General features: G+C 42.0%; 1 protein-coding gene across 2 annotated transcripts in view; it reads left to right on the forward strand.

Moving 5' to 3' along the window:
* Positions 1 to 370: 370 nt before the first annotated feature.
* The window catches only part of NME8 (NME/NM23 family member 8), a 36,778-nt gene continuing 16,730 nt past the window's right edge, over positions 371 to 20,418 (forward strand). For both annotated transcript variants that reach the window (XM_039247198.1, XM_039247197.1), the window contains exons 1-10: positions 371 to 424; positions 559 to 598; positions 678 to 735; positions 934 to 1,040; positions 4,643 to 4,714; positions 9,651 to 9,767; positions 15,418 to 15,484; positions 15,920 to 15,993; positions 17,149 to 17,241; positions 18,355 to 18,542. In XM_039247198.1, coding sequence (XP_039103129.1) covers positions 566 to 598; positions 678 to 735; positions 934 to 1,040; positions 4,643 to 4,714; positions 9,651 to 9,767; positions 15,418 to 15,484; positions 15,920 to 15,993; positions 17,149 to 17,241; positions 18,355 to 18,542 — 809 coding nt within the window. In that variant the 5' untranslated portion in view covers positions 371 to 424; positions 559 to 565. The remainder of the gene's footprint in view (positions 425 to 558; positions 599 to 677; positions 736 to 933; positions 1,041 to 4,642; positions 4,715 to 9,650; positions 9,768 to 15,417; positions 15,485 to 15,919; positions 15,994 to 17,148; positions 17,242 to 18,354; positions 18,543 to 20,418) is intronic.

Below are 20,418 nucleotides of genomic sequence, written 5' to 3' on the forward strand. Positions count from 1 at the left end.
GCGGGCCTCCCCCGGGGCGCCGGTCGGGGTCCCCAGGGAGTGTCCCTCCCTCAGAAGCGTCCCGCGTAGCCTCAGCGGAGGCTCCGCTGTGTGCGAGGCTTGGAGAACGCGGCGCCGCTCGGGGGGCGCAGTTGCCCGGCCGCCCCGTCGTCCCGTGCTGGGGCTGCTGTCACCCTCGGGGCGCCCCGCGCTGTGGAGCGGGGGCCCCGCTGGCTTCTCGCCGCGGAACGCTCCAGCGGCCCCGGCCTGGAACTCAAACCCGGATCCGTGAGCCCGTCGGCGGCTCCACATTCACACGTGTGCAAGGATCACAGTACGGGGGGAAACGGCCCTTTAAGGAGCGGGGCCTCCTCACGTTCTCACCGTGCGTCCGGCCCGACGAGCCGTTGCGGGGCGCTGGCCCCTCTCCCCGGAACACAGGCGTGTATGACCCAGCACTGCCCGGGGAGACGTGTACGGCCCATGGGGATGCCTCCTGAATGCACAGAGAATAACTCATTTACGTTTCCTCGTAAACATTTTCTATTTTTCTTCCCTTTTTTTTTTTTCGTGTGACAGCGGATAAATGGCGAGCAAAAAGCGAGAAATCCAGCTACAGGTGGGTGTGACGTCGCCAACGACCTGTACTCGGGGCGCTGGTGCCTGAGCACGTGTTTACACCGCCTTCCTCCTTGCAGGCAGTCGTTAATAGTCAGAGCCTGTGGGATGAGACGTTGCAGAACAGAGGCCTTACAGGTACGGGGGCTCCCCCGCTGCCCCGCCATTTGGAGATCCGCCCAGGGCACCAGACGGCACCCCAACACGGGGTGCATCTCCCCACGAACAGCCTAAAAACCTGCTCGTCTGTGCCCTCGCCCCTGCCCCAGCATTAGGATAAGCGGCTCTTCTGGATTCTTCGACTCTGATTTTTCATAAATAATTCCCATCTTCCAGTGATCGATGTTTACCAAGCCTGGTGTGGGCCGTGCAAAGCCATGCAGCCTTTATTCAGAAAACTGAAAAATGAACTGAACGAAGATGAACTTCTGCATTTTGTTGTAGTAAGGATGGCCTTTCCACTAAACTGTTATTTTCTTGATACTTTCAAATGTTTCAGTATTGCCCTTAAGGACTGTCTTAACTTAAACAACCTGTCAGCTCTTCGAAATGCACAATATTTACTTGGCAGTTTTACTATATATTTAGTTCTACTGGATCTGAAACAAGCTGAACGATCATGATTTTTATCCCATTCCTTTAGTGTTGAAATGGTTCACCATGGGTGTGAACATTGGAAAAGTATAAAAACGGATGTCTGTCTATTGATCTGTCTCATTTCACCTAACTGTATGTTGGGTGTGTGTCTTTTATAATAAAAGCTGCAAATGCCATTTAATGGGTAGCATTGGGAAAGTCTCTGGTCACTTAATAACCCAGTTACCGATTATCCGATGATAGTGATTTTTCTCTCATTTCCCACCCAGATGTGACGAGGGATTAAAATATTCCAGCTAAACTGATTGGGCTTCAATTTATCCACATGAAGTTAGCAACTGCTTAGAGCTTTGTTGTTTAATATGGTGTCCACTAGACACAAGTCGCTTTTGAGCCCTTGAAATGTGGCTGGTGTGACTGAGGAACTGACTTTTTTTAATGTTTTATTTTTTATATTTGAGAGAGAGAGAGCATGAGCAGGAGAGGGTCAGAGAGATGGAGACAGAATCTGAAGCAGGCTCCAGGCTCCCAGTCATCAGCACAGAGCCCAATGCAAGGCTTGAACTCATGAGCAGCGAGATCATGACCTGAGCTGAAGTCGGAAGCTTAACCAACTGAGCCACCCAGATGCCCCAAGGAACTAAATTTTTTATTTTAATTAATTTAAATTTAAAAACTTCTTTCCTCTGAGCCACCTGAGTGGATCTGGAGTACGATTTGAGCCTTGATCCTTGGCGGGGAGAAGAAATGAACTTCAGAGGACAGAGAACGGGGCCTAATGGGAATTGCCACATCCAGTAGACGAGGGGTTGGTGTAAGAAGTTAAAAGGCAGTATCGGAAGGCTCTAACAGCTGGCAAAGGGGTCATGGAGAATCAAGGGTTGGAAAATTCTCAAGTCCTGGCAGTTGGCAGTGGAGAAGTTTGCCTGGAAGTGGTAGGAGTGCAAGGGAATCATGGGAAAATGCCAGTGTCTAAAAGGAAACTGGGGTCAGTGGGGAGACACCAACCACAAGGCAGGCCCCCCGCGTACATGTCAGGCTACCTGGAAGGGAACTTGGACATAGGAAGGCAAGGCCAAAAGTCCTTAGACACCGAGAAGGTATAACTTGATCTGTGTTCCCAGGTGGTTTAGAGACATTAAATTCCTCTTTGTTTGTAGGACCGGGGTGGAAACCAACTTGGGCCATACATGTGAGCTCAGCATGGCTATGGTGGTGGAGGGATGAGTGTGGAAGGAGAATTAGATCACATAGTTTGTTCGGGTCCCGTTTCAGCTCAGCTCAGAGCTGTGTGAGGATACAGGTCTTAACAGGGCTTCCTCCCAACCCCAGCAACTTTGACTGTGACCTCCCATCGTACCCCAGCCAGACAGAATTGCTCAACCTCCTCCACAAGGAATCTGTTCTATTACTGTAGCCGTCCAGTGGGGAAGTGCTAGTAAGTTCTTCCCAAAATATGTTCAGATTACTATTCATAACACTTGCATGTGTTGAACTTAACAAAAAAATTTTGTGCATCATCCCTGAGTGGTCTTTCTTGTTATGTTTGAGCACGCTCAACAATCGGACATTCATATAAATTAATGTGGTTTTCTTGCTATGGCCTGCCCGTAAAAGATAATAAAAACTAATATAGTTTGGAAACTTCCATTGTGAGTGACCTAGAAGTTTGATTAACTATTGAAATCACCCTAAGCTAAATGGCCAGTATCATTTTGTTATTGTTGTTGTTAAGTGTTGTTTTAAAAGACTTAAAAACCAGGGATGCCTGGGTGACTCAGTCAGTTGAGTGTCTGACTTTGGCTCAGGTCATGACTCATGCTCTGTGAGTTTGAGCCCTGCATTGGGCTCTGTGCTGACAGCTCAGAGCCTAGAGCCTGCTTTGGATTTTGTGTCTCCCTCTCTCTCTGCCCATCTCCCACTTGCTCTCTCTCTCAAAAATAAACATTAAAAAAATTTTTCAAAGGTAAAATTCACCTCCTTCCTTTTATTTTTCTAAACTTTGAAAGCTTAAGAAAAAAGAAAAGAAATTAGACTCCAGTATGCTAAAAAAAAGAAAAAAAGAAAAAGATTACAACACAGCGTCTCTGGCTGACAGGGCTGAGGGACTCTTTCTTGGCCTCTTCCCAGTGGTTGTAGAACTTCCAGAAATCCCAGTTTGAAAACAATTGCCTTAGGGTGCAAAAACCATCTCTTAGAGAAGACCCTACCAAATGATCTCATTCTGACCGCTGGCCCAAGGGATGCCATGTTAATATGGAGGAAAACAGTAATATTTAATATACAGTTGCCGGTAATCAATTTACAACAACTTGAATTGTGAGGTCTCTAGTTTTTTCTTTTTCAGAATTGCTTTGGCTATTCACGGTCTTTTGTGGTTCCGTGCACGTTTTTTGGATTGTGTGTGCTAGCTCTGTGAAAAATGCTGTTGGTATTTTGACAGTGATTGCATCAAATATGTAGATTGCTTCGGATAGTATATTTTTGCTTCCAGCCATGAGCATGGAATGTCTTTCCATTTCTTTGGGCCCCCTTCAATTTCTTTCATAAGTGTTTTATAGTTTTCACAGTATGGCTCTTTCACTTCTTTGGTTAAGTTTATTCCTAGATATCTTACGGTTTTTGGCACAATTGTACATGGAAATGTTCCTTCATTTCCCTTTCTGCTGCCTCATTATTGGTATATAGAAATGCGATTGATTTTGTATCCTGCACCTTTACTGAGTTTGGATATCGATTCTAGCCATCTTGGTGGAATCTTTCAGGTTTTCTACATAGAGTGTCATGCCACCTGTGAAGAGTGAACGTTTGACTCTTCCTTGCTGGCTTGGATGTCTTTTATCTCTTTTTGTTGTCCGATCACTAAGGCTAGGACTTCCAGTACTCTGTTAAGTAACAGTGGTGACAGTGGAGGTCCCTGTACGCTCCATGATTGACGCAGGAGGGTGACGTGCAAGGGGGGAGATGAAACCTCATGGATCTGGTGAAAGGAAGTGAGCTAGGCCCATCTGACAGCGCTGACAGGGACCCTGGAGCCTCCGAGGGAGGCAGTACAGGTCTGTGTGGAGCAGGAGAGGATCTGCAGCAGGGGGAAGAAGGCGGGATTCTTGGAGGAGGGACGCTTGACCTGGGTCGGAGAAGGAAGGGCGAGAGCAGGCCAGGAGGGAGGGAAGCGTGGCTGTTGTATGACAAACAGGAAGTAGGTGAGTTGAGTGGCGGGCTGGGCACCACAGAGGTGAACAGGGAGAGGTAAGGCTGCGGATAAATGGCACATGGCCTGAATCACCAGTGTATGCAGTTTGAACCTTAGAACAAATATAACATACTCAGAAAATGCTGTAGAAACATGAAAACGAAAATTTTATGTGATCTGCATTTTTTCAACATTGTGTATCTAATGACTTAGATATAGTCTCTTATTATTATATAAAATATATTTTTTTTTCAGGCAGAAGCTGACAGCATTATAGCTTTGCAGCCGTTTAGAGATAAATGTGAACCTGTTTTTCTCTTTAGTGTTGTAAGTATATTCATCTAAAACACATTACTGGATTCCAATTTACAGTTAATAGCAAGTAGCATTGTAAAATTACCATGGTGCTACTATTTTCTGATTATAGTAACTGTAGATTTTTTCTTTTGCCTTGTCTTTCTTTGTCTATTAATATATTCTGTAACTTGACCTCTAGGGGCATGTAATGGGTTGAGGTGGTTAGACTACCTCACACTGAGGTTATCAGGGAAGAGAACAGGATGGTATTTACCTTTTCTGAGGAAATGATCAGAAGTCGGTATGATGAATGATGATTTACAGGAGTGAAAAATGAGAAATTTTTCTCTGCAGCAGGAGAGAATTGGCTCTAAGTATTCATGTGTAGGAATACAAGGAAATATCTATATGATCACTGTTTTAGAATATGTGTTTCTCTCTCTCTACGTACAACTGTATAGAAGGAAGACAGGAAGAGTATTTACCAAATTGTTAATAGCAGTTTTCTATGTTTGGGGGAAGGATGCCATATTTGAGTTTTCTTCTTTTTACTTTTTAATCTTTTCCAAATATTCCGTGATGAAATACAACTTTAATAATCAGGAAGACACAGTAAGGGCTGTTTTGTAAAAGGAGAGTATATATAGGTAGAAGCTAAATTAGAGCGTAGCTGTGACAGAAGCAGAGAAGTGGGGACAGTAAGGGCTTGGGCTTTTCCTCGGCTATTGGATACTTTGATTATTACTTTTTTGGTTTAGAAGTAGCTATTTTAAAATATTTCTTGGATACGGACACCTGGGTGGCTCAGTTGGCTAAGTGCCCAACTTTTGATTTCCACTCAGGTCATGATCTCACAGTTGATGAGATGGGAATCCCATGTCGGGCTCTGCACTGACAGTGTGGAGCCTGCTTGGGATTCTCTCTCTGCTCCTCTCCTACTCTCTCTCTCTCTCTCTCTCTCTCTCTCTCTCTGAATATAAATAAATAAATATTAAAAAATTCTTGGATATAACTTTTTGCTTCTACTAAATAATGCCCTTGCAACTATTTCTAGGAATTGAATTACTGGGTTAATTGAATATTAAAAATTGCCTTGCAGATCTTGCTCTTGGTTGGACATGTAGGATTTGGTGATTTAGGTGAGGCATCAGCGGGCTTTTTCTGTAAAGGGCCAGACAGTAAGTCTTTTCAACTGTGTCAAAATACAGTCTCTGTGCCGGGTCACTGTTCGTTGACCCTGGACCTGGCAAAGTTTTGGCAGCGGAGTGAGTAACACCAAGAAATGGGCTTGGTGGGCAAATATTAGGAACAATGAGGAGACCAGTAGCAGTAGCAGTTAGGAACACGGGACTGAGGAAGAGAGACTGGCCAGGGGGGCCACCATGTAGGGTCTGGAGCTCTGGGACCGCCATCATCACCCTGCAAGGTTGTCAGGTCTGTTCAGTAGACCTATCACCGCCCCCCCCCCAGACTGGACCATCGAGTCCACGTTCTCTTACCTGCAATCAGTGCCGGGAGGAGGAGTCCACCCTTCTTCCCAATCCTGCAATGTTCATCCTTCTAATGCTCGGAGTTTTCTCTTCCTGGCCCAGTTCTCCCAATTCTACCCCAATCTCCCAGACCCTTTCGTTGTGCGACATCTGAAATTGAGAGAAGCGATTAGCACACTTCCTAAGATCTTTAGTCTTGGCTCCGAGCCTTCACTGCATTTCCTTAACCTACCTTAAATCTGGCTCCTTACTGAGGACACATTTCTCTGCAGCCCAGAGTGGTGATGAGTGTCTCAGATTATGTGTCTTGAGGCCAGAAGTAAACTTGATATTCCCTTGACTCCTCACTTTAATAACTTTATTTTCCTTGCCAATTAGAGGCCTTTTCCTTGCTAATTTAGCTATTTGGCTACACCTCCCACCTCCCTTCCCCTGACCTCACTCCTGTCATTTACTGGTCTTCAAATCAGTTCTGTCGATGACTGAGGACTTTGGCCTGTGTCTCAAAGGCTTCTTTTCCAAGCCCTGTTCTTCCGTCACCCCCGGGACTTCAACATCCACATTGGCCACCCGCCCAACGTCCTGGCCTCTCCATTCCTGACCTAACCAGCAGTGGACTCTTTTCCAGTGCACCTCAACCAGTTGCTCACGTAGTTCTGCCTCAGATTTTGTTCTTCAGTGCACCACATCTATAATCCTTTATCTAAGAATCTCAGTCTGTGACCACAAAAGCACCATCAAGCCACTCCTTGTTTATATAAATACCCCACAGTGGCTCTTTGTGTTAGTTTCAGCAGGAAGGGCTTTTTCAAGGGACATTAGAAAGCCCCCAGAATTGTTGGAAGTTTCCTTTTAGTGGGAAATGGCAACTTGGGTGTCAGTATTTCTTTAAATCTTTCCCAACTGGATCCTTCTTCTCATTGCCCTTTGAAGATGATTAAATATTTCCTGTTAAAAAATAAAACTTTTTTTTTCTTGGTGCCATGCCCCCCTCTAGATATCACCTATCTCTTTTATCTCATAGCTGAATTTCTCAGAAGAGTTTGCATATTTATTTTCACTCCACTTTTTTTCACATTCCATGAATTCCTCAAACCCATTCAATCTGCCTTCTGTCTGATTATTCAAGCAAATTTGGTGCTGCCAACGAACCCACTTACCAGCCTGTTGTTAAACATATGGACACTTCCAGACTCATCGGTCCATGCCTCTCAAATGTATCGAATGTGGGGACCATGCCCTCCATCTTGAAACACTGGCTTATTTTGGCTTTGTTACTTGGTTTCCCTTTTGCCTACCTACGTGTTATTCCCCTCCATCTCCTTTGCAGGTTCACATTTCTTTTTTTTTTATGTTTATTTGTTTTTGAAAGAGAGTACTAGTGGGGGTATGGGCAGAGAGAGAGGGCGACAGAGAATCTGAATCAGGCTCTGCTCTGTCAGTGCAAAGCCTGGTGTGGGCCTCGAACTCAAGAACCATGAAAACAGGACCTGAGCCAAAGTCGGACCTTCGACTGACCGAGCCTCCCAGGTGCCCTGTAGGTTTATATTTCTTTATTCAGCCAGTAAATATTGATCTTATCATGCTAATATCCTTCTTAGAAAATTTCTGCATACAGTTTCCATTGCGCCACCTATGTATGAAGAACTCAAGTTTACATCTTCAGCTTGATTCCTATCCTTTGAGCTCCAGAGTTGTGTATCCACCTGGTGCTCTGACATCCTTCTTCGTTGTCTCAAAGGCATCTCACAAGGTACTGGTCCAACACCAGACTCTCCCCGCATCCCCAGGAAATGTGGTCTTCTAAGTGTCACCTCATTTGGTCATTAACAATTCGTCTACTTTCTTGACAAAAACAGGAAAGTCAGCTTCATGACTTTTCTCTACGTCACACCCAATAGACTCCAGACCTTGGGCCTGTCAGTTTCACTACCCAAGTCTTTCTCACACTCATCTGCATCTTTCCATTCTTTCCATCTCTATCCCACTGCCACAGATGGTGGCTTTTCAGTGAAGCATACGGCCACCGCCCGTTTCCAGAGAAACCACCGCCTCACCAGTGAAATCCTTAGTGAGAGTGTGGTGCCAGACGTTCAGTCAGCTGTCACAAGAGCTAGAGTGCAGGTCCAGACGACAGGCCCAGTCCTTAATGGCTCACCAGCGAAAACTAGAAGCTGAGCTTCTTCAAATAGAGGAAAGACACCAGGAAAACAAGAGGAAGCTCCTGGAAAGCACAGATTCATTTAACAGTGAACTTAAAAGGTGGTGTGGTCTGATAGTGGAAGCAATCATCTCTCTCATCATCACCTCTAGGATGGCCCCAAATTTGTATACAGACATCTTCTCCTACTCCCTTCTGACTCTAAACATGGTAGGTGAAATGATCTTTACAAATAACAGTTGAAATTGTGGGCACTGCCTCTGTTTAAGGCTTCCCACTGCATTTGGGTTAAAGTCTGTGCAGTGCCATGACCCACAAGACTCTACGTGGCCTGGTTCCCCCTCACTGTTGGGCTTCTTCTCATACCAGGCATCTCCTCGCTTTCTCAGCTGGCCTTTTCATCTACCATTTTACCTTCTGGCCTCAGGACCTTTGCATCTCTATTCATTTTGTCTAGAATACTCTTCCTTCCATTTTGCCTGCTTATCTTTTACCTATTTTACACATTTTAACCCAAGAATCCCTTTCTGATATTGGTAAGCACCTTTGCTCATCTCCTTGACCAGGACAAATTCTTGTAGATACTCCTGGTGTTTTGTACCCCTCTTAGTGGTACTTGTCATGATTGTCATTTTACATATTTTGTCTCTGTTGGGTTTTTTTCTCCTTTTTTTGTAATTTAATTAGGCCGCGTACCAGGACTGCTGTTCCACACCGTCATGCCTGGTGCTGTGCCAGTAAACAGGTTTTTAGCAAAATATATGTGGAGGGATGGATGGGAAGGGACATAGTGTCAAAAATAATTGGGGAAGGCAAGGTTGGGAGGCCCGTACAGAACTGTTGAAGGTAGTGCGGGGGTGCCTTGTCTTTGGTTGAAGGAGGTCAGGCAACATGGAAGTAGAACTCAAAGAGCTGGGTTTTTCAAATCAAGTCCCATTTCGCATCACCAATTCCGTATTTTAAAACGGCTAATTGCAGGGGTGCCTGGGTGGCTCAGCTGGTTCAATGTTCAATTCTTGATTTCGGCTCAGGTCATGATTTCCTGGTTCATGAGACTGAGCACCACGTCGGGCTCTGCACTGACAGTGTGCAGCCTCTCCCTCTCTCTCTACCCCTTCCCCACTTTCTCCCTCTCTCTCTCTCTCTCAACATGAATAATAAATAAACATGAAGAAAAAAAGAAGATTAAAATAGCTATTTGTAATAGCTAAAGGATTGACGGGGGTGTGGGGCCAGGTGGAGTGACTTAGTCAAGTTGAATTCCGGACTTATCCTGAAAATGACAGTTTCCCTTATGCTTTCTTTTCCCTTATAGAACGGCAAAATTATTGCAAAGGTCAATGGTGCAAATGCACCACTTGTTAATCAAAAAATTATTGACTTGATCAATGAGGAGAGGAGAATTGAAGCAGGTGAAATGGTGCGCCCTCAGGTAATACCTAATACAGATAATAGATTACTGACTATTTTATTCTTAAGAAATGCATCACATCTGTTTTGTTGTTTCCCTAAAGAATTTCCCCAAATTTTGTAATCATCTAAGTGTCTAAACGGTACAGATTTTTTTTTGGTAGTATGAAAGACTTTAAAAACACATGTATCCTTTGACTGAGCAATTACACTGCAATTTTCCCTGCAAAGATAATGAAACAAATATAGAAAGGGGCATTTATGGCGAAGTTGTCTGTTAAGCGTTTGAAATCAATCTAACTGTTGAACAACACTGAATAGGTTCCATACAATGTCCGTAATTTTTGTCATAAAGTATATGGATCCATACAACAGAGTATTATTTTAGCGTCTTCTAGCTCTGTACGTACTGCTGTGGAAAGAGGAGCAGGCAGATTGACAAATGAAGGTAAGAGACCACCTGGTCAGGATACTTAGAATAAGACCCTGCATGTGAGGTACATTGTCTGTGTCATGAAAGGTATTTAAAAATTGAAAAATAAGCTACAAAGCATGTGCAAGTATGAACATAATACTGAAAGAAAAGAAGCTGCAGAGGAAGTGATCAGAATAAATAAAAGCTACTGGGGCTATTGAAACAGAGATGCACGTGTACACACACACACACACACACACACACACACACACGAGACATCCGCACACACCAAACCAACAACAACCACAGAAAAAAGGGAAAGTATGAATTTAAGAGACGGAAAGTAGAGAAGAGCCAAGAAATACTGGAAAATAGAAATAATGAGAAGGTGTAGGCTCAAGCTTGTATAAATATTTGCTATAAAAAATAACAGTTTAAATCAGGAAAGGATAGAAAAATTCAATAAAACAGGCTTAGAAATATTGGGTCAACTGTATAAGAAAGATATATCATTTTATCATATCATATACATAAATAAATTACAGATCAATTGCAGAGCTGAACACAAAAACGTGTTAAAGTATTAGAAGAAAATATTGGCAAGCCTTTGTATTGTCCTATGTTGAGAAAGGCATTGTAAACAAAGCACAAAACAGATACCAAAAAAGGAGAAGTTAATAGATTTGATTATTTAAAACTTTGAAGGGCACCCTAAAATGTGAAAAGAGAGCAGTAAATTGGGGGATAATGCTTGCACTTTATGTTTAATATGCTATGTTATGTGCTAATGTCCATAGTATGCACAAAAGGAAAAAATGAACATTCTTTAAAATTAAAATTAACTTTTTGAGGCGGGGAGGGGCAGGGAGAACCTCAGGCAGGGTCCACATCCAGTGCACAGCCCAATGAGGGGCTCAATCTTGACTTTGGGATCATGACCCGAGCCGAAATCAAGAGCCAGGCTCTGAACCAACTGAGCTACCCAGGTGCCCCCCCAAAAATGAACATTTTGATGGAAACCTGACAAATGACAAATATAGGGAATTTACATTTATAATGGTGATTTTTCTCATGCAAGGACGTTTTTCTTTACTTTTCAGGCTTTCTTATTTGTCACGGAATCTCCCCCCTTCCCTTCTCTCTGTTTCTGTGTCTCTCCCACCCCCACCCCTCCATGTTTGTGAAAATTGTAATAACTAGGAATTACTGAGGACTTCCTACTGTTGGCATGCTAAGATTTCCCAACAGATCTCCTCATTTCATGTTGACAAATCTTTTCCTTCCTAGTTTTATTGAGTTTAACTGACAAATTACATTGTATTAAAGTATATAACATAATGATTTGATATCTGTAGGCATTGTGAAATGTGATCACCTACCTAAGTTTAATTAACATCTTAATTAACATCTGTCAGCTCCTGTAGTTACAGGTTTTCCTGTTGCTGTCATGAGGACTTTCAAGATCCAATCTCTCAGCAACTTTCAAATATACCGTACAGTATTATTACCTATAGTCACCATGTTGTATATTATACCCTCAGAACTTATTTATTGTATAACTGGAAGTTTGTACTTTTGGAGGCCTTCACCCAGTTCCCCCTCTTCCCACCTTCCACCTCTGGTAACCACCATTCTGTTCTCTGTATTGATATGTTTAGTTTTTTTACATTATACATATAAATGAGATCATACAGTATTTGTCTTTCTCTGTCTGACTGATTTGACTTAGAATATTGCCCTCAAGGTCCATCTATTTTGTCACCAAATGGTGGGATTTCCATATATATGCCACATTATCTTTTTTAAATAAATATTTAAATGTTTATTTCTTTTGAGAGAGAGAGAGAGCACAGCAGGGAAGGGGCAGAGAGAGAGGGAGACACAGAATCCGAAGCAGGCGCCACGCTCTGAGATGTCAGCACAGAGCCCGACGTGGGGCTCAAACTCATAAGCCATGAGATCATGACCTGAGCCTAAATTGGACGCTTAACCTGAGCCACCCAGGTGCCCCTATGCCACATTATCTTTATCAATCCGTGGACCTTAGGTTGTGTAAACAATGATGCAGTGAACATGGGTGTGCACATAACTTTTTGCAATAGTGATGTCCTATTTGTTCATAGTAATCTCTTAAGAACCTTTGTATTTGTATGGTATCTTTTGTAATGTCTCCTCTTTCATTTCTAATTTTATTTATTTCAGTCCTCTGTCTTTTTTTCTTCATGTTCTAGCTAAATGTGTGTCAATTGTTTTATTTTTTCCAAAAAACCAGCTTTAAGCTTCACTGATTTTTCTACTATCTATTTAGTATGTATTTTATTTATTTCTGCTCTGATCTCTGTTATTACCTTCATCTACTAACTTTGGATTTATTAGTTCTCTTTTTCTAGCTTCTTCAAGTGTGAAGTTAGGTTGTGTATCTGAGATCCTTTTTTTGTTGTTTTTTAGCATAGGCACTTATCACTATAAACTTCCTTCTTAGAACTCTTTTGTAGCATTCTGTAAGTCTTGATGTGGTGTATTGCCATTTGTGTCAAGTATTTTTTTATGTTTTTGAGAGAGGCAGAAGGTGGGGAGAGAGAGAGGAAGACACAGGATCCGAAACAGGCTTCAGGCTGAGCTGTCAGCATAAAGGCTGATGTGACGCTTGAACTCATGGACTGTGAGATCATGACCTGAGCCAAAGTTGGTGCTCAACTGACTGAGCCACCTAGGCAGCCCCCTCTTTTATATATATATATATATTTGTCTCAGGTATTTTTAAATTTCTCTTTTGATTTCTTCTTTGACCCATTGGTTGTTCAGTAGTGTGTTTAATCTCTACAGATATGTGAATTTTCCAGTTTTCTTCTTGTAGTTGAGTTTCCTGTTATTGTGGTGAGAAAAGATGCTTGATATGGCCTAGCATATAATCTATCCTGGGGAACGTTCCATGTTCACTTGAGAAGAATGTGTATTCTGCTGCTTTTGAACAGAATGTGTTGTAAATGTTAAGTCCCTCTGGTCTAAAGAGTGTAAGTCCAGAGTCTTCTCACTGATTTTCTATATGGATGGTTTATCCATTGTTGGTTGTGTTGAACACATGATCACCAGCTCTGCTGGCTGCCAGACCCAGGCTATTAAGGGATATGTTCCTTTGGGAGCGGCCACAAAAGCCGGGGTGGGGTGCCAGGTGTGTGCTCAAGGCGTGTTCACATGGAGATCAGCCACCTGGATCTGGGCAGATGGAAAGTGCAAAGATGGCACCTGCTGGCCTCCCTGGTCTCCAGGAAGGAAGCAGTTAGCTGCTAGGACTGTGTTCATTTAGGAGCTTGACTCTCAGCCTACAGCTTTCAAGAGTTTCGAAGAGGCTTCTTTCAGAGAAAAACTGGTCATGTCAGTGAGCTGCTGGTGCACTGAGCCTCGATAGGATGGCCACAACCCGTCCTTACCAACCTGTTAAGAACTGTATGTTCACCGTAGCCCCTAGGACTCGTGGACGCAAGCCCCAGATGGCTTTCAGAGCCAGGTATTTTGGGAACATATCTCTCAGTTGAAAGTCTTAAAATTGGGGGCTTTATATGTTAAGCCCAACCCTTTACTCCTCAGGGAGATGCTGGTTGTTCCCTCCCAGTGGTGTGTCACTGTGGTGAGGGGTGAGCCTTATGGTTGAGTTGTGTCTCAGCCTCTTCTACACAATATGTGGGATTGTTTTTCTCATTTACCAGGTGGGTAGGAGTTTCTCAGACTTGCTCTGGATTTCTTTCAGAGGAAATATTTTGTATATTGCTGTAGATATGATGTGTTTATGGGAGGAGGTATGTTCAGGAGCCCTCTGTGTTGCAATCTTGAAGGGGAATCTCAAGAAATCTTATGAGATAGTTACAAAAGATAAGACAAGGCTTCAAAACATTAAGTCATTTCCCCAGAAAGAGGCAGCCAGTAGATGGTGAAACCAGAATTTCATATCAAGCAGAATGACTCCTAAATATAAACTCTTAATGGCTATATTCTATCCAGCTTTCTCTTTGTGTGCTTTGTTCCATGGTTATTTTATTGTTGGTCTGATTGCTCTTGCAGAATGATATCCTGTTTTGATTAATAGAGGTATGAGTGTAAGAAATGTTTTCATATGTTTATATTATTCCATCTTGTTTAATGCTTCTGCTATTTAGTTTTCTTATCTAATTGCTTGATCTAGCACACCCCTGTCTGATAGTAATAAAATACAAGTCATGTTGTGAGCCACATACATAATTGAAAATATTCTACTGGTCACATTAAAAACAACAGAAAAGAGTGCAATTAAAAATTTTAAATCCTGTGTATTAGGAAGATTTCACCTTAAGGATGTACTCAATAGAAAAAATAAGGTATTATGTAATCTTTTTTTTTTCATATTAAATCTTTGGAATGTGCTGTGTAGTTTTCACTTATGGCACATCTTAATTTGGACTAACTTCATTTCAAGGGCTGAAATAGTTTTATGTGGTTAGTGGCTGCCCTATGGCCAGCATACATCCAGCAAATATAATGTCAGATCCATCTGAAGTTATAGCTGAGATAAATATCTTATTCCTGATTATAGTAAGAACAAATGCTTCCTGTATAGTCATTTCCATACATTTGGGGGTCTTTATTACAGTGAGACTCTGACATCATGCATTCTCTTGCCAAAAAATGTATATATGTAAATATATATACCTTTCAGGTAGTCAAAACAGAGTCACAGAAGCACTTTAAGGGCTTCTCAAAAAATTAAGGCAACCCCATCCCCATCCTTGCTAGTTTTTTACTCTACAGTAAAAAATTGGCTGTGGTTTTGGGCAATACAAATTTTTTTTTTTTGTAAGTTAAGAAGGTATTTTTGCTGTTTCTAGTTGACCAAGAGTTATGGTCAGGATTGGATCTAGAAACTCATCAAATGCCTGTTTGATCTATAACATAATAATTATGTATTTATCACTTTCTTACTTATTAATGTCTGCTGCTTTCTTATTTTATTCCTTGTGCTCTTCTTAAATTTTAAGGCTTTTTTGGGGGTTGATCATTTTCCAAATAGCATATATGCATGCTTTCTGATCGCCTTTCCACCCCAATTACTTTCAGCGTCCTTTATGTTATTTCAGTGGAAAGATCGGGAAAAGTAGTTTAGATAAATGCAGCCACATTCCCACTTTACCTTCTATCTGTTGGATTATCGATATTTATTAGAAACAAAGTTTCTAAAAACTTATCATATTAAAATATAACTTCTATTTGTATTTCTCTTCCGCAGTATCATGAAATTTTGTTTGTGGACTCAGATGCGGAAGATGGCGAGGAATCACTCTATGAAAGTTCTGGTAGGTAAATTTCCTTCAAAGTAGCGGAAAAGGATTCATGTACATGGATGTTCATTGCAGCACTACTTGTAAGAACAAAAAACTGGTGGTGACATTAGTGTCATTTGTAAGTGACTGGTCAGCTAATATTAGACTTGCTATTAACATTTTAAAAAATGTTTTATTTGAGACAAAGAAAGACAGAGCACCGGCAGGAGAGGGGCAGAGAGAAAGAGAGACACAGAATGTGAAGCAGGCCCCAGGCTTTGAGCTGTCAGCACAGAGCCTGATGCAGGACTCGAGCCCACAAACTGTGAGATCATGACCTGAGCCCAAGTCAGATGCTTAACAAACTGAGGCACCCAAGTACACCATAGTTTACATTTCTAATTGCCACATCCATCATTATCTAGACTTTGTGCCAAGAAAATGAAATTCTTCTATTTTTTTCCCTAGAGCCACAATACAGTATTACTATTATCAAACCTGATGCCGTGATTGCTAGAAAATCTCTAGAAATTAAAGAAAAAGTAAGTGATATTTCCCAACTTTACTTTATTTATTTTTATTTTTAATATAATTTATTGTCAAATTGGTTTCCATACAACACCCAGCACTCACCCCAACAAGTGCCTTCCTCCATGCCCATCACCCACTTTCCCCTCTCACCCACCCCCATCAGCCCTCAATTTGTTCTTGCTATTTAAGAGTCTCTTATGGTTTGCCTCCCTCCCTCTCTGTAACATTTTTCCCCCTCCCTCCCCCCATGGTCTTCTGTTAAGTTTCTCAGGATCCACATGAGTGAAACCATATGGTATCTCTCTTTCTCTGATGAACTTATTTCACTTAGCATAATACCCTCCAGTTTCATCCATGTTGCTGCAAATGGCCAGATTTCATTCTTTCTCATTGCCAACTAGTATTCCATTGTACAGATAAACCACATCTTCTTTATCCATTCATCAGTTGATGGACATTTGGGCAAACAGATCTCAAATTATTGGTATTGTTTAATGTAATTCCTGAGTTGCTTTGAACTCGGATTATACTTATATTTCATTGTTTAGTACCTCATTAGATTTGCCTTATCTCAAAACTTGTCTTTGTTACATTTTACTATACTTGAGTGGCATGCAAACTGGATTTATCATTAAAATACGGTTTTTTTTAAATGACAAATCACAAATAAATGTTAAATTCTATCCTTTCCCATAATTTGGATAGGTTTTGTTTTTTGCTATATAAACAATACTAGATTATGAGTTACAGCCTCAACAAAGGAAAGACTTTTAAAAAACAATGTTAAAACAATTTTGAAGATAGATGGTTAAAAATGCTCATAAATTTGTGTCTTTATGAATGATTCAGAAAGCACGATATCTTCCCTTGGAATTTAGTTAGTTCTTTCACATTTGAGGGAAAGTTACTTAAATAATAGAAATACTGTGGAGTTGCTGGTTCAAGCCTTGAAAATTTAAATACCAGGAGGCATGAAAAGGGCCTTCTTTGTTAATGTATTTTTAAGCCTCTTCAAACCTAGTGCCTTATGGATCATGCTGAAATATTTTACCTGAAAATGTGTTCAAACCCGGGTGGTTTGTCAAGCACAAGAAACAAATGTCCTTGACTTGTTTTACATGTGGTCCCATGACCCGTCTGGATCTGACCTTCCTCTCTACTTGGAGATTCTCAAGGCAGGATTTGTCATAGAAATAGAAGACAAGAGAGTGCTCAGTGAACAGCAAGTGCGGGACTTCTATAGTCGAATAGCGGACCAGGTAAGAAAATTAGAAGAAAAAAAAAGCCATTGTGTTTTCAAAGACAGTAGATTCCTGTAAGTTTTGAATTCTCATTTTAGAAAAACAGACAAAGAAGCTTAACAAACCAAATAAGCTTCTGTTGTCCCTGTTGGTGTCCGGATCATGATAATATCAAAGAAGGCAGTGATAGAAAAATCTCCAGTAGAAATAGTGGCAGGTGAGCAAAAGCAGATGGCTTGATTGTATTTTTTGGAGGGAAGACCTGTGTAACGTGGGTCCTCTCAGACTCCCTGCATCGGCCTCTGAAGTCAGCATCCAGGCCTTTCCTGCAGTTTTTTATCCCCAATTGAAGGCTCCTTGTCCTAAACCTCACAGGGAAGCTTTAATCCTTTCATTACCTAAAAGCCTATGTCTCGAGCTATTGTCTCTTTTGCCTGGGGAGGGAGGTATTAAGAAAGACAGTGCTGTGTTTGAAAGTACAGTGGTGTGGAGGTCAGAAGACCCAGCTTCCAGAAATGTACTGCCTGGTAGCCATTTAGCTACCTGTGGCCGTTTGAATTTAAAGTCATTAGAATCAAATCAAATCAAATATTCAGAGTTGCAGTTGCAAGAGCCACATGTTAAGGTCCCCATCGCCGCCCGTGGCTGCCTGTGTTGGAGAGCACAGAATGTGTTTTGTCGTCAGAGAAAGCTCTGGTGGGCGGCACTTTGCCAACTGGGTGTGACACTGCAACCATCTCTCTTGGCCCCAGGAAAAGGTTGGACCAGCTGCCTCAGCATCACCTGGGAACTTTTGAGAAAGTCAAATTCCAAAGCCCCATCCTAAACCTAATGAATCATGAACTCTGAAATTGGACTTTCCAAATCTGTGTTTTAACAAGCCCCATCAGATGATCTGGAAACATCCTGAAGTTTGAGAATGGTTATTAGATCATCTTTAAGGTCGATACCTGTTAACTGTGAACCTCCATCCTTCAGAGATGTGTTTGTTAGCAGGGGGATTATGAAGAGAAAGCTCCCTCGCCCAGTGATCGTAAAGGGGAGGATATTGCTTGAGTTGGATAGTGACTGCCATTTTCCTCTATTCACATCAGAAGCCTGAAGTAAGCAGTTTATCCCCTTACTTTGTAGCCTGGCTTTGAAGATTTTGTCCTTTTTATGACAAGTGGCCCGTGCCATATTCTAGTTATATCTCAAGGAAATGAAGAACAGCCTGCCTGGGAAGAAACTAAACCCAATCCTGAGACTGAAACTAAATTCTATGAGGATCATCACCATCAGGTTGCCACATCTGCAGTGACGAAGAAGAAGCGGGACAGGTAACTCGAGTCCAGGAAACTTCCATTTGTGTTGTATTAGTACGTAATGAAGTGTAGGGTCCAAATAGCTCAACATCTAAGAACACAGGTTTTTATGTTGGAACCACAAGTATTTCTTCCAGTCGATCTAAAAAGAGGTGTGTTCGGCAAAGCTGGGATTTCCCTGAAAGTTTATGTCAGGAGGACTAGAGGTTATGTTTGTCTTCTAAAACTGGGAGCACCAGTGTGGCCTCCCAGCACCAGTGTGGCCTCCCCCCCAGGGGTAGATTGGGACCACGGGTAATCGCTGCCAGGTTCTCTCTTTTCTGCTGTCTCCCCACATTCACTGCCACCTGCCCTGGATCCTAAAGACATCAGACGTCCTCTCCCCTTTACTTTCGGTAATTGTTGGTAATACATTGCTAAGGACGAAATGATTCTATATTTTCACTAATGGGGTTTTTAAATAGTTGGAAATGCATATAAGTAACATATACGGTGCTGGTTTCGTGCACTGCTATTTGCATCTTTTATTCCCTCAAAGACTCAGAAAGTCCAATTTAACGTGAGTCATCAGAACTATGTCTGAAAGAAAGGTGGGTGAGCAGGCACCAGTATAGAGTAGCTGAGACTTGAGATTTCATCATGTGGCTCTTCCTGCTGGACAGAGCCTCCCGGTTGCATTTTCTAGCCAGGAATCTCCAGAACGTTCCTTGTTGTCTTACTAGCGTGTGTAGTGACTTTTCTTGAGTAGCTACATCTGCTGGTTCCTACCAATGTCATGCTTTTTAAGGTGGCAGGAACTAATGTCATTCGTTGCAAGTTTTAAGTGGGATAGAGGGACGTATAGGTAAGTCGGCTGCTGACCAAGGGCTTTGTGAACAGTAGTACTTACTTCCACAGTTTTAAGGGGGAATGATGGTCAGTGGTCAGAGGGGAGGTTTGGTGGGGAGAGCTGCGCTTAGACACCAGACTTCATACCAGGACTTCTGGGCCATGAAAAATATGTTCAGTGAAACACTCATTAATGCGGCTGGCGTAAGAGAAGTCACTATTTCACGGGTGCCACTGTTCTGGGAAGTCCGTGTCACATCTGACTTGGGGAAGCAGTTGTCTCCAACTGTTCAGTAATAAGATGAACATTGTAGGCAGTTGGCAGGGTGGGGAAGGAGTGAGATGTGTCAATTTGGCTTTGGCAAAGTCTGAAGTGTTTCCTTCCTGAACGTAGAGACTCCATTTGCCTTTGGCCCTTCCTCATCCTGAGCAGCGGCCACCAGCAGACAGCATGGAGCGGTGGAGAGCAAGTTTGTCTGGGAAGCTGTTTTCCCAGCTCTTGTTGGGAAAAAAATCTGCATATTTATACATATTATTCTAGCACAGAAATTGCAATTTTTGTTTGCAAGCCTTAAGTTTAGAATATTTACTAGTGACATTTTCAAAATTGGGCTTCACTGGATGTTAATAGAGATACATTAAATTCTTGTTGCTTGGAAAATTCCAGAAATTGAAATTGCAATCTGCCAATAGCTCTGTTATTTTAGAATTGATTCTTACATGCAGAATACAAGCCAGAGTACACTGTTTATTAAACATAAGTAATAAAAATGCCAACTTGAGGCCCACACATATATTACTAAAATTTAACACTAACCACAGGAATTATTTAGAATGTGGAGAAAATATTTTTTTCAAGAAGAAGTAGGAATATACCACTAACATTATTTAGAATTGCTGGTACATGGTGATGCTTAGAAGCAGCCAACTTTTAGTTTAAAAATTGGTTTAAGGGGCACCTGGGAGGGTCCCTCAGTTAAGAATCCGACTTTGGCTTAGGTGATGCTGTCACAGTTTCTGAGTCCAAGCCCTGCACTGAGCTCTGTGCTGACAGCTCAGAGCC

This window comes from Hyaena hyaena, unplaced genomic scaffold, assembly GCF_003009895.1.
Source record: "Hyaena hyaena isolate Hyena2069 unplaced genomic scaffold, ASM300989v1 scaffold_294, whole genome shotgun sequence".
Taxonomy (NCBI): domain Eukaryota; kingdom Metazoa; phylum Chordata; class Mammalia; order Carnivora; family Hyaenidae; genus Hyaena; species Hyaena hyaena.